Below are 26,447 nucleotides of genomic sequence, written 5' to 3'. Positions count from 1 at the left end.
AGTTAGAGTCCATGTGTTGCAATTTAAGGAAAGCAGCGCATGAAAGATGCCATGATACAGGGTTCAAGCAGAGGGTTTTTTTAGTTAGGGAAAGGGTTCATAAATAGGGGAAAGGGGAGTGTGAAGACTGGCCTCTTGAGACAGGAGCCGTAGGAGAGAGGGGGAGGGAACAAATAGAGAGAGAGGGAGAGAGAAAGATAGGTGGTGGGCGGGGCTCTTTTAAAAGGGAACACAATGAATGTGCACAGGTGGTGCTCTTAGTGGCTGCAGCTGAGGGCGTGTCCTGTCAGAACCCCAAGGACAGGCCAGTGCAGATGCCTGCATACTGACACCATGGCCATCATGAGAGTAGACAGGCAGGCTTGGCAATGGAGCATTAGCAGAGACCTTATATCTTGATCCACAAGGAAGAGTCAGAGAGAGGTAACTGGAGATGGCATGGGCTCCAAGCCAGCTCCCAGTGACACACCTCCTCCAACAAGGCCACACCTCCTAATCCTTCCTAAACAGTTCCACCACCTGGGGACCAAGTATTCAAATATATGAATCTATGGGGGCCGTTATCATTCAGACCACCAGATACCGCTGGTAAGAATGTGAAGCTTGGATATATACCTAACAGGATCCTACCATTCCACTCTGATGGTCACCCAAAGAAGTGAGTTATGTCTAAAGATTGGGACACATGTGTTCACCCCCACGTTCCTTGTGACCATCCTACAGTGGCAGCCATTCACGTGTCCCCCAGTAACTGTGCTCAGGCACACACTGCAATGCTGCACAGCGATGAGGAATGACAGGCGGCAGCCAGCGAATCTCGGCGTAACCCTGCCACGTGAAAGGAACTAGATGTTAAATGGAATACTTGCTGTGTAACACCGCTTCTGTAGAACCTTAGGTTTTTGGTCGTGTGCCCAGGCTTTAACGGCTGAGCCATCTCTCCAGCCCCATTGCTATAGAATTTTAGAAAATGTCATCTAATCCATACTGGCAGAGACCACATCGGTAGTTGCCCTGGGACCAAGAGGAGGGGTTACAGGATGAATAAAGAATTGATGACAGGCCGGGCGGTGGTGGCACACGCCTTTAATCCCAGCACTTGGGAGGCAGAGGCAAGTGGATCTCTGTGAGTTCGAGACCAGCCTGGTCTCCAGAGCGAGTGCTAGGATAGGCTCCAAAGCTACACAGAGAAACCCTGTCTCAAAAACAAAACAAAACAAAACAAAATCAAAAAAAGAATTGATGACAGGTTGGAGAGATTACTCAACAGTTAAGAGCACTGACTTCTTACTCTACCAGAGGACCTGGGTTCAATTCCCAGCACCCACATGGTTGCTCACAACTGTCTGTGACTCCAGGTGATCCCACACCCTCGCCCAGACATGCATGCAATCAAAACCAATGTATATGAAATTAAAAAAAAAGAACTGACGATTATATTTGCTCTCTTGATTGTACTGATGCTGTGTTGATAGCTCAGCCTCTCAATTTGTACTCTTTGTTCTTGTCTTTTTACTGAGATGAGCTCTTCATATGTAGCCCAGTCTTGTGTCCGAGGCACAGTCCTTCTGCCTCAGCCTCCCAAGCGCTTCCACAGCTGCTGAGACTGTGCTCCTTGTAATTTGTACACGCCGAGTGCAACACAATAAAACTAGTGTGTGATCAGAGCGAGCGTTCAGAAGGTAAGTGGCCCTCAGACAGAAGGCTACAAGAAAAAGAGATTATACAGAGAGTCTTGGAACTAGACTGGCTCACTCACGTGAAAAGGCTTGCTTGAGGTGCCCAGGGATCAGAAAAGGGAAGTGTGAGCTGGGACACTCAATGGAGCAGCGTTACAAACTCAAGCTGAGCTCCAGCTGTGTCTTTGGTGACTGAAGGAGCTGAACATGTGTGTCAAGGGCAAAGTTGCAATTAGTCCTGCGTACTAAAATCACAGTTGGATGTGACGTTAATGTACGCTCTGCGCTAGAAGGCAGATAACTACACAGAGATGCTATTCATTCCTTATTCCCCCATGGGCTCCTTCCTGTGGGCGGGCACTTTCACAGGGCATTCTCGTGTGTGTATGTGAGATTTAAGAAACTATCATTTTAGCTTCACTTATGCCCCACATGCAGTGCCGGATATGAGGATATGATTCAGTTCCGTGCGCACCACTTATGCCTGCAGAATTAGCTAGACCACAGCAGCGATTTGTCCCAAGGAGGTCTTTATGATGTAAAGTAGGGATGGTGGGTGGGAATCGGTATTGAGACTGACAGATTTCTCCACAGAGAAACATGGTTTTGAGACCAAACTGCAGAGTCCGGGAGCTAGGCCACACAAGTGCCCAGAGAAGGAAGATTATTGCTCAAGGGAAAGCCTGGGCCCAGACTTACTTGTTGGTGGTTATTGACCTTTAAAATTGAGAGAATCCTAGAGGAAGGAGAGAATGTGTGGAAGGTGAAAGTCAGTGAGGGATTGCTGAGGAAGTTCACAGGCAGGGGAAGGGACGAGTGGACGAGTGAACAAGACAGACGCTGTACAGACAGACAGACAACACACACACACACACACACACACACACAGAGAGAGACAGAGAGAGAGAGAGAGAGAGAGAGAGAGCAGGGAGAGCAAGCAAGCAGGGTATCAACCCCAGAAGCCAGACACCGACCCACCTTCTGCTTACAGGGCCTTTATATGCTGTAAGCACTTACTCAGCACTTGCTCAGAAGGGCAAATCCTGCCCCCCAGTTTCCTAATCCTGGCTGCTGAACCTAGAGTTGAGGGACCATGGCATGCCATGCCATTTGCTCCTCTGGCTGCCTTGGGCACAGAGATGAAAACAGAAGAAATCGGGTGGGGGGTCGGGGAGTCCCATGGGAGAATTGAACTGACTAAACACGAAGCAATACTAGTTTTTGAAAGAATTCCACACTCGGGGAGACGAGCCTGAACCTTGTGCTACTTCTCTGCATTGCAGTCTCCACAGGCTCCAGACTTGGGCTTCCACAAGTGTGGTCCCCAGGAGGGCAGCATGGCTGTCTAGGCAGCTTGTAAGAAGTGCAGGTTCCCTGCTCTGCCTAGACCTGGAAAGTCAGGATCTCCCAGCAGGGCCCACAAGCCACCTGTGGTTTCTAATGTCCATTCCATCTTAAAACCCTTTGACGTAGACAGTTAACTTGGATTAGGCAGCCCGGTGTGTGTGTATGTGTGTGTGTGTGTGTGTGTGTGTGCTGCTTTCACACGATAGAGTATGATTTCATTGATTACTTCATTCACTCAAGGGTCTTTTCTTTATTTTTTTATTTTTTTAAAGATTTTATTTATTATGCATACAAATTTCTGCCTGCATACATGCCTGCAGGCTGGAAGAGGGCATCAGATCTCATTACAGATGGTTGTGAGCCACCATGTGGTTGCTGGGAATTGAACTCAGGTCCTCTGGAAGAGCAGCCAGTGCTCTTAATCTCTGAGCCATCTCTCCAGCACCCAGTCTTTTCTTTAATGTATATGTATATGTTTAATGTATATGTTTAATGTATATGTTTGTGTGTCACTTTGTGTCCTTGGTGCCTGTGGAGGCCAGAAGGGAGCTCCAGGTCTCCTGGAACTGGAATTACAGCTGTTTGTGAGCCACCGTGGGGATGCTCACAAACATTAGGGTCCTCTGAAACAGCACTGGCTTAATATCTGTGACATCTCTGTAGCCCCTTGGGTTTTAGTATTTTGTTTTGGAGACATCCCCTTATCCTCACTTTCCTTACCCCGAAGAAACCCAAAATCTTGCAAGTGAATAGTAGAATTGATTCAAAGACCCCGGGGAGAAAGGAGCAGGCCCAGCTGGAGCTTGCTGGAGAGGGCAGCTTTGTTTTCTCTGAGACTTTGGGTTCATTTTGTTTCTTTGCGCAGAGACACACAGGGCTGATGACTCACATTTACTGTTGAGTCTTAAAATCCAAACTGCAGCTGTCAAAATAAGATTAGTGCAAGCTTCAGGCACGCCGAAAGAAAGGGGACGTCCCCAAATTGTGGGCTTGGGTTTGAGTTGCCTTTGTAGATCTCTAACCCAGGGGTAAGCTTTTGGGTTAGGCAGGCAGAGACCCTGGTGTTGCCAGAGGAACGAAATCGCAGCTATGGTAGCTCTCTCGTCTCTATTGCTGTGGTAAACAGTGCTTGGGGCTAAATAAAAGGAGGAACTTAAAAAAAAAAAAATACCAGCATGCCTAGTGAAGGTTTTCATTTGCCTTAACTCCAAAGGAGAAATTAAGCTGTCACCCGTGTCAATGGCATGCGCTGTGTCTTGTCTAAGGTTCTGAAATACCTATAAAAGCCCTCTGATTAAGCCCTGGGTGGGGCGAGCAAAGCAACCTCAGCCTCAGGCTCCCCTCTTCCAGTGTAAGGAGATGTACATTCTTCAGGCTGAGACCCAGAACAAGATCTGGATATGAATGAAGGGAACGGAATCCAGGGTGCATGTGACCCTCTGGGGAGACTGCATGGGTGGATTGCTAGCGTGTCCTCACTAATTGTTTTCACCTGCGCTTGCAGCCAGCAACTCTAGTAAAATTCTCCAGGACTGATTAGAGACAAGTAAGTTATGCTGACCCAGGCTGTTCGCTAATAGCTAGCTGCCCCCTGGCGAGATGGAGCTTGAATCTGGCCTGATCATTTATTACAAGCTTTAAAAAATGCCAGTGTTGCTGTATCTGATCAATTTAGCAGACCAAACTTAGCCAAAGATACTTTTAAAATATTTTGTAAATGTACTATCCCTGTCTGCAGCATCCCTAAGTACCCAATAAAATGAAACTGTCTTTACGGAATTGTGACGGGCAAATCTTGTCTTTAAGGTCATGCCTGTGTCAAGCAGACCTTTCTCCATCCTGCCTCCAGACAGGAAATGAGGAGACTGGCTTTTGTTACGCCCACTCTGGGCCACATGCTTCTCTGTTATCACCTCCTTTAACTCTGCACAGACCGCGGTTTCTATACCCGGTTATTTCATGTCTTCACAGACACTGTTTCTCGAAGATCGTTTGCTGAAGTCTCCCATCTAGAACCAGGCTTGCTTCCAAAGACGACCGTCTGCCTGTTTGCCTCACACCCCTTGCTTTCCTGAAGAGAGATAACTGCCGTACTCCAAGGGTGACTCCTTCGTGACTTTGTTTCTACATCATCTCTTCCAGTCTTTACACAAAGTCACCTCAGCAAAACCACCTTTTCCATCCCATCGTTCAAAGCGATAGTCCTTAACCACTCCTGACTCCCTTACAAGACAGTGTTGTTGGTCCCTCATCCATGATAGGCTGGTCAGTGTTTAACAAGTGTTTCTAGACGGAAAGGCTCTGGCTTGCAGTGTCTGCCAATGTCCCTGGTGTAAACACCCCCCACCGTGGCCATTTCATGGTACCAGTGTGGCTTCATGGGGATGCTGAGTCAGAAAGAAATGCCCCATCACCTGTTATGGGTGACCTGACTCCAGCACACCAACAAATTCCCAAATAGTGTAAGACCCCTGGAAGTTCAGGCCTCCGGGATCTCAGCCCAGGACCTCGGTCACCCCAATCACCAGGTTGATTCGAAAGCTTGATGCAAACTGCATGAGGCTTTATTATAGTTGTTTAACGAGCTAACCCCATGTTAGCTTGGGTCTTTCATCCATCCACCATGGCGGATGGCTAGAAAGACAGCTCGAATAGAGATCTTATAGGGCAGCATAAGGGGAGTGTCTAGGGGTACACACAGGCTCACGATTGGTGTGCCTCCAGGCTTGGAGGGCTTGCCCTGTGTTGATTGGTCAACTGATTGTTATGGCCCATAGGCCCTCCCAGGTCAGTTGCTATGCTCTGTGCGTCATTGCTGTGCACTTGTCCGTAAAGCACACCCAGAGCCGTAAAGCACAGCACCACCAGCTAACTTCTGATTGGTTCCTTGCCACGAGGCCGGCACCTGACCTCCTAGTGACCAAGGCAAGGTCAGACAAGCACGTGTTACTGTCATGGCTGCCGAAAGGGGGAGCTGGTCCCTTCAGTAGGCTTCAGCTTGTGATGGTAGGGGATTCTTTTTGTTTTGTTTTTTGTTTTTCTTGGTCTGTTGGATTCACTGTTGTTTTCCTTACACAATGAAAAATTTCCCGAATGAACGAGTAGACTATTTCCGCCATTCACAAGCATGCTGGGTACCATGCTAGGTAGTTGAGCTCGAGTGCTGAGTCAAACAGTCATGAGGATGCGTCTGCCCTGCGTGACAGGCAGGATAGGCTCATGTCACCTACAAATTAAGCATTAAATTATATTATAAGTGAGGTGAAAACAACAGAGGGGAACTGCCAGGGAGGACTTAACAAGTGGCAACTGAAGTTACCTTGGAAAATATTACTTTAAGATATGCCTAAAGGATACATAAGAATTAGGTAGGCAACGTCGGCGGTGGTGGCGCATGCCTTTAATTCCAGCACTCAGGAAGCAGAGGCAGGTGGATCTCTGTGAGTTCAAGACCAGCCTGGTCTACAAGAGCTAGTTCCAGGGCAGCCTCCAAAGCCACAGAGAAACCCTGTCTCAAAAATCACCCTCCTCCTCCCCCAAAAAAAGAATTAGGTAGTCAAAAGGCAGGCAGGGAGGGGTGTGAGCATTTGAGATTAAAAAGAACAGTGTGTGCAGAGGTGTTGGGTCGAGCGAAAGCTTGATTTGGAAGATAAGGAAGACCACACAGACGCAGCAGGAACAGTCCAGCAGCATGAGCTAAGACAGGAGAGGAGCCAGGTAATTGTCCGGTACTCTGCCTCACGTCTGTTTTTGTGCCGTGGTGGAGCAGCATTTCGAATGTTAATAGAGAAGAACGGGTGCAGGTTGTTCTGGTAGGCTAGATTTGACACCAGAAGACCAGGTAATGGATTGTCTTGATTGTTGAGCTTATCTGGGCTCCTCTTGGCAGGGGAGGTAAGAAACAGTGGCAAAGACCATTGTCTTAGGGTTTGTGTTGCTGTGAAGAGACACCATGACCACAACTGTTATCAAGGAAAACATGTAATTGGGGCTGACTTACAGTTTCAGAGGATTAGTCCATTTTCACTGGAGTAGACTGAGCAAAGGAGACCTCAAAGCCCTCCCCCACAGTGACACACTTCCTCCAACAAGGCCACACCTCCTAATAGTACCCCTCCCTATGGGGACCATTTTCTTTCAAAGCACCACAAGTACCAAAGAGTTGGTGGGATCTGAAGGGCACAGAAGAGGGGGAGACACCCATGACTTCCAAGTTTCTGGGACCACCCTCTGCTAATCTGAAAGGGAAATTAAAGATCAGACTCATGATCTGATCCAAACACCACAAGAACACCCACACTTCTGGGTGTTGGTCCAGCCCCTCACTGAGTTTACAGCCCAGGGAAGAAGCATAATTTAGGAACGCCCAATAAGCCTGTGTTTATGTGACATAGATGTGGGATTTATTTATCTATCCGACAAGTACTCGTTGAGCAACTCCAATTCGTCAGGCACTGCATTGGGAACCAGGCATGTAGCAGGCATGTGTCTGCATGTCCTTGTCCTCAGGGACCAGAGTGCATTTTGCCAAGGGTGAAGAGAGAGGCATGGAGATGTGGAAATTTTCGTTTTCATCTCTCTCACCTGCCCAGGACCTCGTTTCTGTTGGATGAAAGTGTTAGACCCCCAGAAAGCTCAGGCCTCCGGGGTCTCAGCCCAGGACCTCGGCCACCCCAATCACCAGGAAGATTCAAAAGCTTGATGCAAACTGCATGAGGCTTTATTGTTGTTTAATGAGCTAACCCCATGTTAGCTCAGGCCTTTCACCCACCCGCCATGGCGGATGGCTAGAAAAGACAGTTCAAACCGGTTGCATAGAGATCTTGTAGGGCAGCATAAGAGGAGTGTCTAGGGGTACGCACAGGCTCACGATTGGTGTGCCTCCAGGCTTGGAGGGCTTGCCCTGTGTTAATTGGTCAACTGGTTGTTATGGCCCATAGGCCCTCCCAGGGTGGTTGCTATGCTCTGCTCGTCATTGTTGTGCACTTGTCCGTAAAGCACACCCAGAGCTGTAAAGCATAGCACCACCAGCTAACTTCTGATTGGTTCCTTGCCAGGAGACAGGCATCTGACTTTCTAGTGACTAGGACAAGGTCAGAAAAGCACGTGTTACTGTCATGGCTGCCGAAATGGGGAGCTGGTCCCTTCAAAAGGGCTTTGGGGAGCTAGGAATATCTTTGTTGGCAGGCAGGACATATGGAGCTTTATCACTGTACCTTCAGCCATGAGCATTTATGAAACACACACACAGGGACAGGACAGGAGGCTCTGAGCAATCTGATGGAACTTCCAGCACCAGGAGGAAATGGTGATGGCTGCAGGACTCAGAGGAAGAAGTCTTGGAAGAGATGACTCTTGACTGAAGTCACAAGCTGTAGCTGGGGTAGACAGACAGGGGAGGCAGAAGGCTGTGCCAGGATAACACAGCCTCTCCCATGCCCCAGAGTCGTTTATATCACCCTCCAGTGAAGTCCATCCAGAGGGGAAAAAAAAAGTTGTTTTTCAAAAGCATAAGGAATTGTCCAAAAACATCTGTACTTTTTTCAGATGGAAGTGATCGCTGCCAGGAAACAAGAAGTCATTCTGCTAGGACCCAGTTCCCATTTATTCCTTTGTCTTTGTTTAATTAGATTAATCCCTCAATGGTCTCCCTTGGGTCAGTGCAAATCACCCGTGGCCATAAATCCCGACATTCTAAAAACAGTATGAAAGAAAAAGCCACACAGAGCCAACTGGCAGCAGGCTCGCTTTCTCGGGACAGTTCTTCGGGAATGAGAGCTAATAACCCTTCCTGGTCCTACCACGTTCTGAATTCTCGAGTGTCCGGAGAGGAGGCAAGGGTGGCAGCCATCACTCTGAGACTAGCAGAGAGAAAGCTGAGCCATGGGGTCGCAGGTCCTAGGAGGAGTCTGGGTGCCTTCCCTCGAGGATCATGAGGACTTTTTTGTCTGTGGGTGTCAGTGATTCTCGCCTGCTGCACGCCGGTGACTTTGAGAATGTTTAGCAAACACTGATGCCAGAATCTTACCCCTGGCCAGTCTGGTTTAACGGAAAGGGTGTATCTTAGCATCTGGAGAGTATGGGTACATGTGTATGCCAGAGGTCAACCTCAGGTGTTGTTCTCCCTTTCCTCCCCTTCCCTTCCCTTCCCTCCCCTTCCCTTCCCTTCCCTTCCCTTCCCTTCCCTTCCCTTCCCTTCCCCCTTCCCTTCCCTTCCCTTCCCTTCCCTTCCCTTCCCTTCCTTTCCCTTTCCTTTCCTTCCCTCACCCCTCCCCTCTCTCCTCCCCTCCCCTTTTCCTTCTCTTCCTGTTCCTTTTCCTTCTCTTCCTTTCCTCTCCCCCCAACCCACAGAGTCTCACTGGGACCTGGAACTTACCAGTCAGGCTAGGCTGGCCCAAGGATCTGCCCATCTCCATCTCCCCAGTGCTGGGATCACAAGTACAACGTGCCTGACTTTTTACATTCCTTGGCATTGAACTCAGGTCCTCCAGCTTGCCCAACTGGCCCGCTGCCGCCGTCTGAGCATCTTAGAACCCCAACATCAGTGTGTTTGGAAGGGCTCCAGAAAGTTCTAGTAGGCAGTTGGGTTAAGACTCTTCTGCTTCAGTAGACAGGGCCACACAGTAATTCCTTGGACTTTGCAGAGTCCTGGCCTGACCAGGAAGAAATCAGCATTACCATCTGCTCTGTCTTTCCTTTGGCGGAAAGTCTTCTGGTGGAAAGGCTAATCACACCGTGCCTCCAGGACCTGCTGCTCCATTGATTTCAGTATTCAACTCGCTCTGTCAACCAGGCTGGCCTCACAGAGATCCCCCCTGCCTCTGCCTCACCTGTGCTAGGACTTAGCTTTGAAGAGCTACTTTGCAAAAGCTTCTTTTGTGCCAGGCGTTGGTGGCGCACGCCTTTAATCCCAGCACTTGGGAGGCAGAGGCAGGCGGATCTCTGTGAGTTTGAGCCAGTTCCAGGACAGCCAGAGCTGTTACATAGAGAAACCCTGTCTTGGACATAGGGAGAGGAGGTGTTCTTTTGTAATAGACTAATTTTCCTCTTGTTATAATAAACACTCTTCTTAAGAATTTTGAAGCCGGGCAACTGTACGTAGATGAATATAAAATCCCTTATCCCCACCCCTTCTTGCTTTTCATGGTTAGAAGGGCTTCTAGTGACCCACAGGGGGCCAGGTGACACTTGGAGTAGAGGGAGGGGCTGCAGACGCTCTTGCTTCCCTGCAGAGATGGCTTAGGAACAGCTATAGCCAGTGAGCTGGGACCCCATTTCCCAGCAGCAGGACTTGGCTGGCCACCTGCAAAGGGACTGAGGGCCTAGTAAGGAAGACAGTAACTGCCTCACTGCAAGAACACATATGTTATCATGATACATGCCAGGGAGGAAGAGAACAGGAGTGTGCTGACAGCCAGCCTGCAAGGCCAAAAGCTCCAAGCACGTCAATCTCCTCATAGCAAGAGGCAAGTTTCCCACCAGTCCAACCAGGCACGTTGAAGCCTGGGACTCTAGGCCGCGTCACTGTTCTCATACAGAGCAACGGTCTTCGTTGAGCTGTGCTGGAAGTCGGATGAGGTCCCCAGAGTTGAGAATATCTGTGACAGATGCTGCCAGACTCATCGCTTGAGAGCACAAAGCACGGTTTGGATAGAGTCACTGGTCTCTCCCTCAGGAGAGTTCGACTCCTCAGCCTGCTGGAGGGCCCTCAGCCATCTGGTGTCTTCGATCTTTCCTGCCCCGTCTGCCGCTTCCCAGGGAATCCCAGAGTAGAATCCAGCTGCCAAGTCTGTCTTCCGTGTTGACATGGCCCCTAAGTCTCCATTCTCCTCCTTAGACCTGAGCATTTTAATATGCGATGGTGTAGGTTTTGTTTATTTAATTATTTTATTTAAGTTTGGTTTTTCAAGATAGGGTTTCTCTGTGTAACAGTCCTGGCTGTTCTGGAACTTTCTTTGTAGACCACAGATCCACCTGCCTCTGCTTCCTGAGTGCTGGGATAAAGGTGTACGCCATTGCTGCCACCACCACCACCACCCAGCTTTGTAGTGGCATCTTGCCAGTGAACTTGTAGTAGTGGCCACACCCTTTGGGCCTGGTTTTAGGTACAGACGTGATCCCTTAAGGGGAGGAGAAGCTGGCGTGAGTTCGTTTAGGTTGTGGAGAGCATTGGAAGAGCAGAGTCTGCGTCTTCTGGATCAGGAAGACTGTGGCGATTATTTACTCTTACCTGTGTAAGGCCTTCCCTAATAAACACCTACTTATCTTGGGTCTGGCAAACTCATTTAAACTCCTACCTACAACTGGCATCCAACGTGAGCTCGAACCCACGACCCTGAGATTAAGAGTCTCCTTCTCACCGACTGAGCTAGCAGGGCCACTGGCAAGGCAAGATGCCACTACACGGCTCTAATATATATATATATGTTTTTTTGAGACAGGGTTTCTCTGTATTGTTTTAGAGCCTGTCCTGGAACTCACTTGGTAGACCAGGCTGGACTCGAACTCACAGAGATCCACCTATCTCTGCCTCCCGAGAGCTGGGATTAAAGGCGTGTGCCACCAACGCCTGGCCTGTTTTATATTTTTAAGCTCAGGCTGGAGAAATGGCTCCATGGTAAAGAATACTGGCTGCTCTTCCAGAGCATCTGTGTTTGACTTCCAGAACCCACGTGACAGCTCACAAGGGCTGTAACCCCAGTTCCAGAGGATTTGATGCCTTTTTTTCTGGCTCCTTGGGCACTTCATGCCATGGATATGGTTCCCAGACATACATGCAGGCAAACATCCATACCCATAAAAGTAAAAAGTGAAAAAAGTGCTCGATTTATTTAGTAGAGATAATGAGTCAGACCAGGTTTTTTTTTTTTATCTCTTCATCAATTTATCATGTTTATCTAAAAGCACAATACAAACTTCAAAGACCAAGTAGGTGACATTACTTATTTATGTGTGTGCACATGTCTGTGGAGGTCAGAGGGCACCTTTCTTGTCGTTCTTCAGGTACCATGCACCTTTTGCTTGAGGCGCTGTATATTTGGTAATATATACATTTTTTTTTCAGACAGCTCTGGCTGTCCTGGAATTCACAGACATCCTCCTGCCTCTGCCTCCCAAGAGCTGGGATTGATGGGATTAAAGTCGTACGCAACCACCACCCGGCAATAAAAGCCATTTTAACAAGGAGTAATGATGAGGCTGGGGAGGTGGCTGAGCCACGAAGAGTGTCCGGCAGAGGACCTGAGTTCAGTTCCCAGCACCATGTCAGGTGCCTCACAGTGGCCTGTAATGTCAACTCCAGAGGATTGAAACCCCACTCTCTCTGTGGAAAGCTATGCGTGTAGGCACATGAAAACAGGCACACATGGTTAAAAATAAAATCTACCTTTGTTTAAGTGACATAGACATTTATTTTTCTCTTAAGTGTAAATGGGAATACTTACTTGGCAGGAGAGGTACCATGACCATGAAGGTGGTTTTCCCAGGGCGAGGCTATCCGTTGCACTCTGGATGAGCAGACCCCTACGATTTCCCCCAAATGTGGGAAACTCAATTGCATAATTTGTGGTAGTGGGGGACTGCAATGGCGGTCCCTCCTAAAAAAAGTATAAATGAGAGCTTTCTGGATAACCGAGTTTTATCACACTTGCTGTAAGTGACACTTTCTAACCAAAGGAACTTCTCTTTAATGTATACAGTCCCTTTAACACTCTCTGGTTTTCTCTGATTTTAATGGCAGAATCGTGGGTAGAGCTAGTCATTTCACGGCGGCTGAGCGCTCTCCTTGCCAGGAAACAGCACCATCATGTCTGCCCCTCAGTGCCAAGGAGAGGCTGAGTCAGTGGTGGGTTGAAGGTGCCTTTAACCTTTCCATCCTCTCCATACCCCTACGCCCGTGGCAGGAGACCCACGCCCATGCACTAATTCCCACACTGCCTGTCAGTGATTAGCAGCTAGCTCAGCACTTTGTGGATATGTGGTGGTGACTAGTTGACTCAAACAAGACTGTAAATAATCACTCTTCCATCACTCCCTGAAATCTCCCTTAGCTCCTCTCGTGGCATTTGGCTTCCCCGTTTTCCTCTCCTGTTACAGGGATGAATGTGTAGAGTACATGGAGAACTTTCCAGACCTCTCCTGTGGTCAGATGAGTAGAGGGAAGGTTGATGAGACCTGGGGATCCAGGTTGTGCTGGGACTTGCCATGAGACTTAGTCAGTGACTTAGTGCTGTGAAGAGACATCATGACCACGGCAACTCCCCCCCACCCATTTCTTTAAGACAGGGTTTATCTTTGTAGCTTTGGAGCCTGTCCTGGCACTCCATCTGTAGACCAGGCTGGCCTCGAACTCACAGAGATCTGTCTCCCAAGTGCTGGGATCAAAGAGTGTGCACCTCTTATAAAAGAAATCATCTAATTGGAGCTAGCTGGCTTACACGTGGTGCTGGAGGAGCTGAGAGTTCTATAATCTTGATTGGCAGACAACAGGAAGAGAGAGAACACTGGGACTGTCTTGAGCATTTGAAACCCCAAAGCTTACCCTCAGTGACACTCTTCCTCCAGCAAGGCCACACCTCCTAATAGTGTCACTCCCTATGGCCAAGCGTTCAGATCTGAGGGCCTATGGGGGCCATTCTTATCCAAACCACCACATCCTGTTTCCAGCAGAGTAGTGACTCTGTAGCTGTCTTGGCTGCCTTAATCTGCACAATGTCAAAGGCTGCACAAAACAAAGTCATCTCTTCTAACTGGTGAAGCTGTGTTTGCCCAAAGGCTGGGAATGATGCTTATGGGAGCTTGTAGAAGCTCTTTCTCACAACTCGTGAGCCCTCGAAATATGCTCAAAGTGGAAAATACAAAATTGATATTAATTAAAAGTATTTACTGAATTTCTATATAATTCCAACTTTGAAAACAGTTTTATGAGCAGGGCTGTGATGGCACTCGCCTTTAATCACTGTGCTTGGGAGGTAGAGGCAGGCAGATCTCTGAGTTCGAGCCCAACCTAGTCTACAGAGTGAGTTCCAGGACAGCCAGAACTACACAGAGAAACCCTGTTTTGAAAACCACCCCCCAAAAAGAATGTTTTTAACTACACTAAAATGCACACAGTGTCAGCAGTGGCCGCTCCGTGTGGTAGGACTACAGGTGGATTTTCCTTTTATATATTTTGCCCCTCCGTTCTCTACCGATGATAACATATTAAAATGTGCGGTGTTATTTAAGGTCACTGCGGTGAGTGCTACAGAGTTGAGTTGCCGTGGGCCAGGAACACTTCACCTTCAGAGCTGTGTGCTAATGGTGTGATTTTTTGCCTCAGTCCAGGATCTGTGCGCCACAGAGGACCACGGCTGTGAGCAGCTGTGTGTGAACGTTCCGGGTTCCTTCGTCTGCCAGTGCTACAGTGGCTACACCCTCGGCCAGGATGGGAAGCGATGTGCAGGTAGGTGGGTGTCTCTCTTCAGTCCTGTGTGCCGAGGAAGGGCTCAGAAGTGTATTGGAAGGAGAGTGGCAGGATGCAACGTGTATGAGTCCCGAATAGTCCTTCAGGTTTTAATGAAATAGTCGGTTCTTCGGTCTAGTTTTCTGTTTGTTTGTTCGTTTTTTGTTTTGTTTCTCGAGACAGGGTTTCTCTGTGCTTCGGTCTAGTTTTTAGGTAGAATTTGAACATTAAAGACTTCATCTCTGCTTGAGGTCAGTATTTGCTCATCCACACAAAGCATGCTTATGTTACTCTATGTAAATGTGATGGCCTGTTACTTCACGGCTCGGGAAGGACAGTGCTGTGGAATGCTCCCTTTGTACACTGTAAAAATTTGTCAACTCAAATTGGTTTAGTAAAATACTGATTGGCTGGCAGCCAGACAAAAGAGTATAGGCAGGACAGCTAAACTGAGGATGCTGGGAGGAAGAAGGGTGGAGTCGGAGGAGACACCGGCAAATGCAGATGAAGCAAGATGTGTAGAAAATGAGGTCACAAGCCATGAACCACATGGCAAAAGCATAGATAAGAAATATGGGTTAATTTAAATGTGAGTTAGGTGTCGACAAGCCTGAGCTGTCGACAGAGCATTTATAATTAATGGTAAAGCCTCTCTGCTGGTTATTTGGAAACTGGTGGGTGGGACAGGAACTTCCACCAACAGGGCGGGGTGGATTTGGAGCATAGTTTGGGGACATAACTATATAGCTCATGAGTTATATATGAAATTTACTTGGTGATGAGCAGGGCTGTTATGTAGTCTCTTAAAGACGCTGATGGCCTTATCCTTCATTTTGGACCTGCAGTTCAGTGAAGGGCCCAACTGTCTGCATTGACAAAAAGCCTCAAACACAAGAGCCAGGGAAGAGGTTTCTAGGAGGTGCTTAAAACTACAAGCACAGTTTCACAGTCGAACACCCTCCCGACTTGGTCACTCCACACTGAGTGATCAGGTGAGAGAAGAGTGGAGTTTTCCTTAGCCCTTGCAGAGCGGGCCAACAAACCCCTAACGTGTATGTGGCACAGAAGTAAGGGTTTAATTGAGTCCACCAGACGCAAGATAAATGGATAAATAGGTATTTATTAGGGAAGCACTCACACAGATAGGAGTAAATAATTGCTATGATCTTCCTGCTCCAGAAGATGTATCTCTGCCCCTCCGATGCTCTCTGGACCCAAGAGAGCACCAGCCAGCCCCTCCTCAACCTTAAAATGGGTCACATCTGCACCTGAAACTGCGCCCAAAGGGTGTGGCCACCACCCACCACAAGTTCACTGGCAAGGCCAGATGCCACTACACAGTGCCTTCCTGATTAGCTGTAATTCCCTCTCCTGGTCTTGTTCATCATTAGAGCAAGAAAGAGTAGGTAAATAACAGATGTTCAGTAAGCTGAACTGAAGCGAACCTAGACTCCTGACCAAATCGTGCTTTTCTGTTCTATTTCCCATTGCTTTCAGAGACCATGTTATATCCCTTGATTCCTTGTTTCCTTCCTCATATATGTTTATTCTTTTGCATGTTTTCCAGCATTCCCTGATTATTAGTTAGGGGTATGAAAGGCATGGGAAAAAAGACAAAAAAAAAAAGTAGTCATTTGCTATTTGCACGGGAGTAATGAGAGTATTGTGACTTTGTTTTTACCCACTGGTAGGTTTGAAAAATACCCTCATCAGGGATCAGCAAATGGGATTGGTTTATTGAGCCTTAGAGCTATTTTTGGGGGGATGGGAGGGTGTTAATTTACTGGTGGTGACCATGACAGAGTGGCAGGGTATTCTGTTGACCCATCATCAAAAAAGAAGCCAACATATAACCACCTATTCTTATTATTTGTTTCATTAATTTTTATTGTACCAATTCATATTATTTAAAGGATGAGGAAAACCCCTGTTATTAATTCATTATATTTCCACCATACTCTCCCTAGAAATGTCTGCTACAAAACATTGGTCGGTGTTGAATGAGAAGAGGTTATGCTCTTCATTTTTGTTACCTTTTCTTTTCTTTTTTTTTTTTTGGCCCCTTCCTGTCGTTAAATAAGTAGAAACTTTGTGAACTGAAAAATTAAAGATAAGAAAGGTGGGGAATGGGGCCCTTGTGAGGAAGGACAGGGAACAAGCATCAAGGAGTCAGGAACACAGTTCTGATTGACTGAGTTGGGGAGCTTATGGGGTCACAGGGGATAGATGAGCAAGAGGCCAGTTCATGGGAGGTTGGGAAACTAGAGGGTAGTGGGGAACCCAGTCCTCTCTGTATTACCAAATAATTGCCTAATTGTCCCAGTGTAGCAGAGAATCTTTGTGTCTCTCAGGATTCTGCTGTAAGATTGGAATTTGACATTTGCTGTAGAGCAGAAAGAATGAGTGAGAACTTGTTGTGGTTGCCAGGAGAAGAGCCGGGCTGTATTCATCCGGGATGGGCGTTTTCCCTGCCGATGCTTATAAGCGTATGAAAATGTCTTGGGCTGGAGAGATGGCCCAGCCGTTAAAGGCTAGGCTCACAACCAAAATGCCAAGAATGTCTTGCCTGTATTAGGCGGTCAAGCAGGGGAATGGTAAGCCAACAGAAACTGTATCCTAATGTGACCCAGCTCTCATCCGTAGCATTGCCATCTTCTCAACTCTCCTTGAGGGCCATTGACCAAGCCTCTGTGGGAAGCAGATGTAAGATGAACAGGCAGATTGCTGTGGCCAGTAGTCTCAGTTAGGGAGTCAAAATTCTCAAAAGTCATGCTGTGCCGTGGGGCTGTGTTGAGAGACCAGTGAATCACAGAGCCCTGGGGGAGGACAGAGGAGAGAGACATCTGAGGAGCTAGGCTGGAAGATCTGTATACAGAAGAAAGTGGAGCCATTGGACATATAGCAAGCAAGAGCCTACGTGATGGGCAGTGGTGGCATGGGGGTGGAAGTGTTTTCAAAGGAGAGATATCGAAGCTACACAAGCAGCCTAACAAAGGCACCAGTCTCAAAGACGAAGACTCCAGGGGCTATAAAATATCACAAAACAAAGAAGTCACCTCATAATGTTTTAAGTAAGATTGTAATTTTGTGTTGGGTTGCTTCATGCCTATCCTGGGTTGGACACACCTGAAATTTCGTGACGTTGAGCTTCTAACACTCTGAGGAGGGTGCAACGGTGTCGGTGTTGGAAGAGAGACAAGAATGGACTCAAGGAAAGATAGCCTGGAGTTTTAGGCAAAGCAAGGTTTACGAGCAAAGCAAGCAATTACGAGACAAGGCAAGGATATGTCAGAGAGAGAGAGAACAGGAAATAGCCCAGGGCAGGAGAGAATGCTTCAAAAGCCAGCAATGCAGGCAGGGAGCAACATGTTTTCCCCCTTGTTCCTTTTAATGTCCATTTAGGGTTTTTTATGTGCATTATTAAACATTTAGTTTAAATGTCTATGTGCCTTTACTTGTTTTGAAGGCATCTGGACCTTCAAGCCTGACGTCCCAACTCCTAGTGAAACACGTCTTTATTTCATGTAATCTCTGAGCTTTGGTTTTCTCACCCACAGTGAAGAGCCATAACACCTACTGCTCAGATTTGAGATGATAAGTTATTGAGTACAGTTCCCAGTGTGCACTAGCCATGATAGTCACCATTTCCTGCCTATTGATGAAAAGCCCAGTGAGTAGTGGATGGAGGGCTAATCTCAGCTACATACAGAAAGCAGAAAGAACTGAGGGAAAGAAAAATGTCTATGAACAATAGTCTAAGGCTGTAGAGGGAAGGGAGAAGGAGAAGGTGCTTGTGAGGATTTGAGGATTATGATGGAGAGGGAATCTCCAGCCGGTGTTCTGTTGCTATGATAAAGTATTGTGGCAAATGTCCATCTTAGTTTTTGTTTATCTCTGAGGACAGCTGAGTGGTTTTTCACACATGGGGCAGAGCCCAGATGTGGCAAGGCTCACTTGTGACTCTGGACTTTAGCCCTCTGCCCGGACGAGGAATGACAGCCAGGAGTTACTGTCATCTTTCCATCTATGAAGGTGCACATTGAGACTCCAGGCAGAGAGGACGGAAAGGATTTTGTTGGTGTCGGTGAGGATCTGGAACAGTGGAGAGGCTGCCGACTTGGAGAGGCGCTCCATGCATCCGCCCCTAACCTTGGCCTTCTTTTTCACAAATACAGTTTTGCAACTAAGGAAGTTACGTAACAGATATAAAATATTTAATGAAGGATGCCAGAACTGAGTGGACTAGACCTCCCCCTGGACCTTAAACCTCTTTGAGGGTCACATGACTGGAAATGGGTTTCTTCACATCCAACTGCTGAGTGGTGGCCTGGGCTGCCATCCCTAAGTGGCTTGACAGTGAGTCAATGATAGCATTGAAAGCTTGAGATTTTATAGACTAAGGTCTTAGGAACCTACAGTCACTGAATCCTGCCGTAATGCAGACAGTTGTGCACACTGAGAACAAAGCAGCATGAGATTCAAGGCCTGGGAGAAGCTCATCTAAGAGAGTGGCCTATGGCTGGCTCAGAGATGGAAAATTCCATTCAAAAGGGATATCCTGCACTACACATTGAGCTGGGATATCCCACACTACACATGGATCTGGGATATGTCACACTACACATGGATCTGGGATATCCCACACTACACATGGATCTGGGATATCCCACACTACACATTGAGCTGGGATATCCCACACTACACATTGAGCTGGGATATCCCACACTACACATTGAGCTGGGTGGGCATGATGGCACACACTTGTAATCCAAGCACTCAAGAAGCATTGCTATGGGTTCCAGGCCAGCCTAGTCTACATTCTGAGACTCTATCCCTGCCTTAAACCCCAAAACAACAACTCCACCCCAAACATCTACATATATACAAATGTATCTTAATTGTTTTTGTTTAAAAATAAATGTATAATTAATAATAGTCATATTTAATAATACTTTCAAAATGTTTAATAAGCTTACTTGAAAAAATATGATATTTAAAATCTTGGTTGTATAAATAATTCCTGTGACATGTTGTCTGATTTTTCAGTTTGGAGTTCTTCAAGTTGGCACAGGATTTGAAAAATTCTGAAAAATGATCTGGGGTCAGAATCCTTGTTGATGTTAATGAAAAAATGTTCCTATCTTATATTTATAACAGTATAAAATTGCTGTTCTCATAGTAATTTTGATCAGCATGTAACCTCCAGTTTCTCTAAAGCTGTTGGTTTCACTTTTATGGCATGTGTAGTATATTCTTGCTTTTTAACAGAGGCTATTAAAATTTAGCATGCCAGAATCCCCTAGGGGCTTGTTATTACAGATTCCAGGATCCCATACCCAGAATTTCCAGTTCCACTTGTCCGGGACAGGACCTGAGAACTGATATTAAGGGCAAGTTTGCAAATGATTGTTGATGTAAGCAGTTCACAGACCGCACCTTGACAACAACATATGTCTTGTAGAAACACCACATGGTCTGTGGACGAACAAAGGTGCTCAAGAGCATAGGCATTCCAGTGCAGTTGCTTTGTAAGCATGCATCAGGGTAAGATATATAAAGATAGTCTAATACGCAGGGGCTCCAGCTGCCTCTGCCAAATAAAATCCCAGAGGCCTTAGCAGAAAGGAAAGCATTGATTTATCAAGAATTGATTATGAGCTGGGGGTGGTGATGCATGATTTTAATCCCAGCAGTCAGAGAAAGAAGTCTGTCTGTCTGTCTATCTATCTGTCTGTCTATCTATCATCTATCTATCATCTATCTGTCTATCATCTATCTGTCTGTCTATCATCTATCTATCATCTATCTGTCTATCATCTATCTATCATCTATCTATCTGTCTATCATCTATCATCTATCATCTATCATCTATCTATCTGTCTATCTATCATCTATCTATCATCTATCTATCTATCATCTATCTATCTATCTATCTATCTATCTATCTATCATCTATCTGTCTATCAATCTATCATCTATCTATCTATCTATCTATCTGTCTATCATCTGTCTATCATCTATCTATCATCTGTCTATCATCTATCATCTGTCTATCATCTATCTGTCTGTCTATCATCTATCATCTATCTATCTATCTATCTATCTATCTATCTATCTATCTAGTCCTATCACTTGAATGTAGCAAGAATTCTCATTTTAAAGTTCTGCTTTAGCAAAAAGGCTACAATCACTATACATATACAGTTTGGAGTGTATGCAATGAGTGTGTGTGTGGTGTGTATATGCAGTGTGTGTATGCAGTGAGTGTGTGTGCAGTGTGTGTGTATGCAGTGTGTATGTAGTGAGTGTGTGTATGCAGTGTGTGCAGTGTGTATGGAGTGAGTGTATATATGCAGTGTGTATATGCAGTGTGTGCAATGAATGTGTATATGCAGTGTGTGTGTAGAGTGTGTGTGCAGTGAGTGTGTATGAAGTGAGTATGTGTATGCAGTGTGTGCAATGTGTGTGTGCACAGTGAGTGTGTGCAGTGTGTATGCAGTGAGTGTGCATATCAGTATGTATATGCAGTGAGTGTGTATATGCAGTGTATATGTGTGTATGCAGTGTGTGTATATACAGTGAGTGTATGCAGTGTGAGTGTATGCAGTGTGTGTATGCAGTGAGTGTGTATGCAGTGCCTGGTGTGCAGTATGTGTATGCAGTGTGTGTGTGTGCAGCGTATGTGTGTGCAGTGAGTGTGTGTATGAAGTGTGTGTATGCAGTGAGTGTGTTATGCAGTTTGCACTGTATGTGTATGCAATGTGTGTGGGCAGTGAGTGTGTGTGCAGTGTGTGTATGCAGTGAGTGTATATGAAGTGTGTGTGTATGCATTATGTGTGCAGTGAGTGTGTATATGCAGTGTGTGCAGTGTGTATGCAGTGAGTGTATGCAGTGTGTGTGTGTGTGTGTGTGTGCGCGCACACACCCATGCTGCAGCAGTCATGTGCAGCATTCTCATCTTCCCTTCTGTGAAGCATGCTTTCTGCAGACTCCAGGCTAGGTGGCCTCTGAGCTTCCTGCCATAGCAGTGCTGGGTTGTGTAGGCAATTTCCCACTATAGGGTTGCAGGTGTGATCCAGCTTATCCACATTTCTTTCTATGCAGGCTCCAGGGAGTGAACTCAGAGCTTTATGCACGGCTGTGTCTTTGCTACTGAGCCATGTTCCTGCCGTCTTCATCAGCCATTCTGGTTAGGGCTGACCACGATGTCTTCATGTTAGCGTCCTTGCCTCTGTAAAAAGTCATGGACACCAGTTCTGAGGTCAATGGGACTTTACGTCCTTGAAGGCCACATGTCTCTTTTAACCACACCACTCTCGTCTCTCCCTCTCCCCCTGCTCTGCACTGGCCCTTTGGCTGGTCCTGCGGCACCTACGTTCCTACCTCCTGGCCCCGTACTTACCCTTTTCACCCGGGATGCTCGCTCCTGGGTGTCCTTGCGGCTGGTACCTCACTCAGGACTACCAGTCACCTATTTGGAGAAACTTTTGTGACCACCTCCATCAACCCCAGCGTCCTTCCCTTGGTTTCCTCCAGAACATTTTCCATCTTCTAATGGGTTGTGTTGTTTGATGACTTCTGTCTGTTACCACACTCACCTCCACCACCACCACCAACTCCACTGCTCTCACAAAACCATCTCCACCACCAGTGTTAACTCCTGGACGCTGGGTGGGTCTCATTTGTTATTTACTCTGTCCTTAGCATCTAAAACAAGACCTAGTTCATAGTAAATACACAGTGAATATTTATGAAACCGATGAGGATTTATGTGACACTTTGTACTGTCTTACTGCTTTGGGTTCTTATGTGTTTGTTGTTTGTTGTTATGGTGTTGGTCTTAGAGCCTCTTGAATATGAGACCAGTGCACCATCATTGAGCTGTACCCGTAGCTGCTGTTGGGTTTCACCTCACCTCTGTTTTCCCCAGTTTAGGAGGTTTGTAGGTGCCTTGTGGTAACTGGAGTTTTCTTTCCCGCCAGGTCCCGCTGCTGCTTTAGCCCCCCCATAAACACACAAAGACTTATATTGATTATAAAACTGTTGGCTGATGGCTTCTTATTGGTTGTATTAATTATTAACCCATTTCTATAAATCTGTATTTCCACGTGGTCTTGGCTTACCAGAGAATGCCTGGACCTGTTACTCCTTTGCTGGTTACACGGTGTCCTTTCTCCATCTCTTGCTGCCTACCTTTCCCAGAATTCTCCTCATCACCTAGCCCCACCTGTCTTCCTGCCTCTATTGGCCAAACAGTGTTTTATTCATCAGCCAATAAGAGAAACATATACAGAAGGACACCCCCCAACACCTTGTGATAATTTTTATTTGCATTTCTCTGACTTTTAAATATAATCATATCTATATATTCTTTATTTTCTGGAATGAACACCTAACTATTAAAAAAAAAAACTTGAGGGGGATCTTGGGGTGATGTTTATTTATCCATGCCCTTTGCTGGGGATGGCAATATTAACGCATTGTATTTGTTATAGGTATTCTGACATTCTATTGTCTCCCCTTCTCTGAACTTCTAATATGTAAATTATATTGTTTTCTGCAGCTGTGGACTTCTGTGCCTCGGAAAATCATGGCTGTGAACATGCGTGTGTAAATGCTGAAGGTTCCTACCTGTGCCAGTGCCGTGAGGGATTTGCTCTTAACCCAGATAAGAAAACATGCACAAGTAAGTTACACACACACACACACACACACACACACACACACACACACACACACACAGAGTGCAATTGCTGTGGGCACTATGGACATAGAACTCTCCCAAGTATAGACTATCACATGTTATGTCATGGGGTTCTGCCCTTATTCCTCCTCCGTTGGGCCTTTCTAAATCGTCCTAAGACTGTGGCTTACTTGGTCTCAATGTCCCCAGTCGAAATATCTGAAGGCATCTTTTGTTGGAGGCTCCATGCAGGCATGCTCTTCCTGCATGTGCTTAGCAGGCTCAATCAAACCCATATCCGCCCCCCATGCTGCCCCAGCGTGGCTGCGGCTCTCATTATAACAGAGCCTGGAGCGTATGTTCACCGAAGCTTTGTGGCTTGTGGGCTCCAGCTCTGACTCCACATGATGACCAGAGAGAAATCGCTGAGCCAAAAGGAACTTAATGTGGTTTCTTGAGGGTGGGGTGCGGAGAAGTGAACTCCCCAAGTTTTCTTTAGTGTGTTTAGTTCCGTTTGATTTTAGCTATATGTGTAAGTATTGAAATTAATTTAAATTCCTAAAATTAGAACAGAATGTAAGCTCAGGCTTCCAGGATCTCTGCCCAGGACCGAGATCACCCCAATCACCATGCGGAGTTGAAAGCTTGATGCAAACTGCATGAGGCTTTGTTGTTGTTTAACAAGCTAACTCCATGTTAGCTCGGGTCTTTTACCCACCCGCCATGGCGGATGGCTAGAAAAGACAGTTCGAACTGACTGCATAGAGATCTTGTAGGGCAGCTTAAGGGAGGTGTCTAGGGGTACGCACAGGCTCAGGATTGGTGTGCCTCCAGGCTTGGAGGGCTTGCCCTGTGTTGATTGGTCAACTGGTTGTTATGGCCCATAGGCCCTCCCAGGGTGGTTGCTCTGCTCTGCTCGTCATTGCTGTGCACTTGTCTGTAAAGCACACCCAGAGCCGTAAAGCATAGGGCCACCAGCTAACTTCTGATTGGTTCCTTGCCAGGAGGCAGGCATCTGACTTTCTAGTGACTAGGACAAGGTCAGACAAGCACGTGTTCAGCTGTTACGGCTGCCGAAAGGGGGGGGGGGGAGCTGGTCCCTTCAAGAACACCTATAAAGTAAAGACGAGCACCAGTTTTATAAAAAGATGCCAGGAATATTATTTTAAATATAAAGGTGCAAGGGAACACTTTAGGGCTTCTGTGGGAGATTATTATCCTTGGATACAGTGGACAGGTCACTTGAGAGATGCCTGCTTCTGAAGTATTAGAGTCCAGGGATATTTTAATGATCAGAATAAAATAAGGGTCGGGCGGCAGACATACCTTTAATCCCAGCACTGTGGAGGCAGAGGCAGGCAGATCTCTGTGAGTTCAAGGCCAGCCTGGTCTACAAAGCAAGTTCAAGAATAGCCAGAGCTATTATACAGGGAAACTCTATCTCGAAAAACCAAAATCAAAAAAGAAGAAGAAGAAGAAGAAGAAGAAGAAGAAGAAGAAGAAGAAGAAGAAGAAGAAGAAGATAAAATAAGGCATTGCTGCAATGTACATCAATGAGAAAATAGAATTTTGTTTTGTTTTGTTTTTCAAGACAGGGTTTCTCTGTGGCTTTGGAGCCTGTCCTGGAACTAGCTCTTGTAGACCAGGCTGGTCTCAAACTGACAGAGATCCACCCATCTCTGCCTTCCGACTGCTGGGATTAAAGGCATGTGACACCACCACCCAGTAGGAAAATAGAATTTTTTATTGATAAGGAGTTTTGTACCTTCCACCTTCCAAAAGTACATCCAGTGTATATTCCTGTGCATGTTTTCAAAAGCCTCCCTCCGGTTTCCTTTACTTCAGTCCCTTAACATCAGTAGCTTAAAACTCCAGAGGCAGGGGCATGCTACATCCAAAATGCGTTACTGGAGCCCCAGCCATCAGCCATTAGAAAAGGAGGCAAAGTCCTTGGATGCGGACAGACCTTGGCTGGATTTTAAAGTGAGCCGTCATTCACCACATGCAGCAGGGGAGACGGGAATGCTAAAAGAAGGAAACAGTGTTACACAGAACCAGAAGGTTGTTTAAGCTTCCATGCCCAATACATAGCTAAATGTACAGTTCTTTACTGATGCTAAAAGAAGGAAACAGTGTTACAATAGGACCAGAAGGTTGTTTAGACCCCCATGCCCAGTACATTGCTAAACGCACAGTTCTTTTTTTCCTCCTGGGGGGAATGCGTGGTTGAGTAGGAGCAGTTCTCAGCAAGATGCTGTCCACCTATTCCCACCCCACACCCAAGAGACCACACTGAACTATAAACAAGTGTCAGGCTGTCACTGTGGCCTGGAGCTGTGGCTGCTGGGCCGATGGTGAGTCAGCATCCCCATCAAAGCTGGACTCTGTGCTCTGGTGGTCAGCGTCTCTGCCTTTTCTCTGGGTGATCTTGGGCAAACCTCCTGGACTGCAGCAGAAGGTGACAGTCACCTGCTGATAATTCACACTGTTGTCTTGAAGACTAAATGAGATCCTTTGTAGAAATGATTGGTCAGATTGCCAGGCGCTAATTAAGGTTTTGTGTTTTATTTGTTTGGTTTTTCCAGACAGGGTTTCTCTGTGTAGCCCTGGCTGATCTGGCACTCGCTCTGTAGACCAGGCTGGCCTCACAGAGATCCGCCTGCCTCTGCCTCCGAATGCCGGGATTAAAGGCGTGCGCCACTGCCACCCACAGATAATTAAAATTTTATGAAAGATGATACTGGGATCTGAGGAGGTTACTCCGTTGGTAAAATGGCTGCCGTGCCAGCAATGAGGCTCGAATCTCTGGTACCCCTGTGGAAAAGGGCCCACCCCGAGGCTCACCTGCCAACCAGTGAATGGGTGAACTCCAGGTTCGGAGGGAGAGACCCGGCCTCAAAAGAATCAGATGGAGAGCAACTGAAGAAGATACACAGTGTTGATCTCTGACCGCCACACACACGGACATTCATATGCACCTGTACATACGTACACACGTGAACACACACACACTAACACACAGATAATACTGGCCTCAAAGAATTTCAGCATTAAGGGGCGTGTGCTGTCTGTCTTTACTAAACACAGAGATACACACAAACTCAAGACATCTGTTGGAAGTTGGTGGGAATACAAGTCCCACCACACAGAGCAGCTGAGTCACCACCCAGGACGAATGTAACCCAGGGCCTACGGTGCGATGCAGGCAAGCCGGACTAGGGCAGATGAAAGCATTGTCTACTCTCAGAACTTCCTCCCTGGAGGAGTCCTGACTCTCGCTCCCACCCCGATCTCC

General features: G+C 46.8%; 1 protein-coding gene and 1 non-coding gene across 4 annotated transcripts in view; both read left to right on the top strand.

Annotated features, from left to right (window-relative positions):
• Positions 1-26,447, top strand: part of Matn2 (matrilin 2) — a 111,465-nt gene that overhangs the window by 51,040 nt on the left and 33,978 nt on the right. For all 3 annotated transcript variants that reach the window (XM_035449639.1, XM_035449638.1, XM_035449637.1), the window contains exons 4-5: positions 14,347-14,469; positions 23,033-23,155. In XM_035449639.1, the coding sequence (XP_035305530.1) occupies positions 14,347-14,469; positions 23,033-23,155 (246 nt within the window). The remainder of the gene's footprint in view (positions 1-14,346; positions 14,470-23,032; positions 23,156-26,447) is intronic.
• On the top strand, positions 12,462-12,623 carry LOC113837440. Its single transcript, XR_003488017.1, has one exon. It is a non-coding gene; the product is annotated as a U1 spliceosomal RNA (small nuclear RNA).

This window comes from Cricetulus griseus, chromosome 10 (genome assembly GCF_003668045.3).
Source record: "Cricetulus griseus strain 17A/GY chromosome 10, alternate assembly CriGri-PICRH-1.0, whole genome shotgun sequence".
NCBI classification, from domain to species: domain Eukaryota; kingdom Metazoa; phylum Chordata; class Mammalia; order Rodentia; family Cricetidae; genus Cricetulus; species Cricetulus griseus.
The sequence above is the reverse complement of the archived record's forward strand: the minus strand, read 5'-3'. Positions and strand labels throughout refer to the sequence as shown.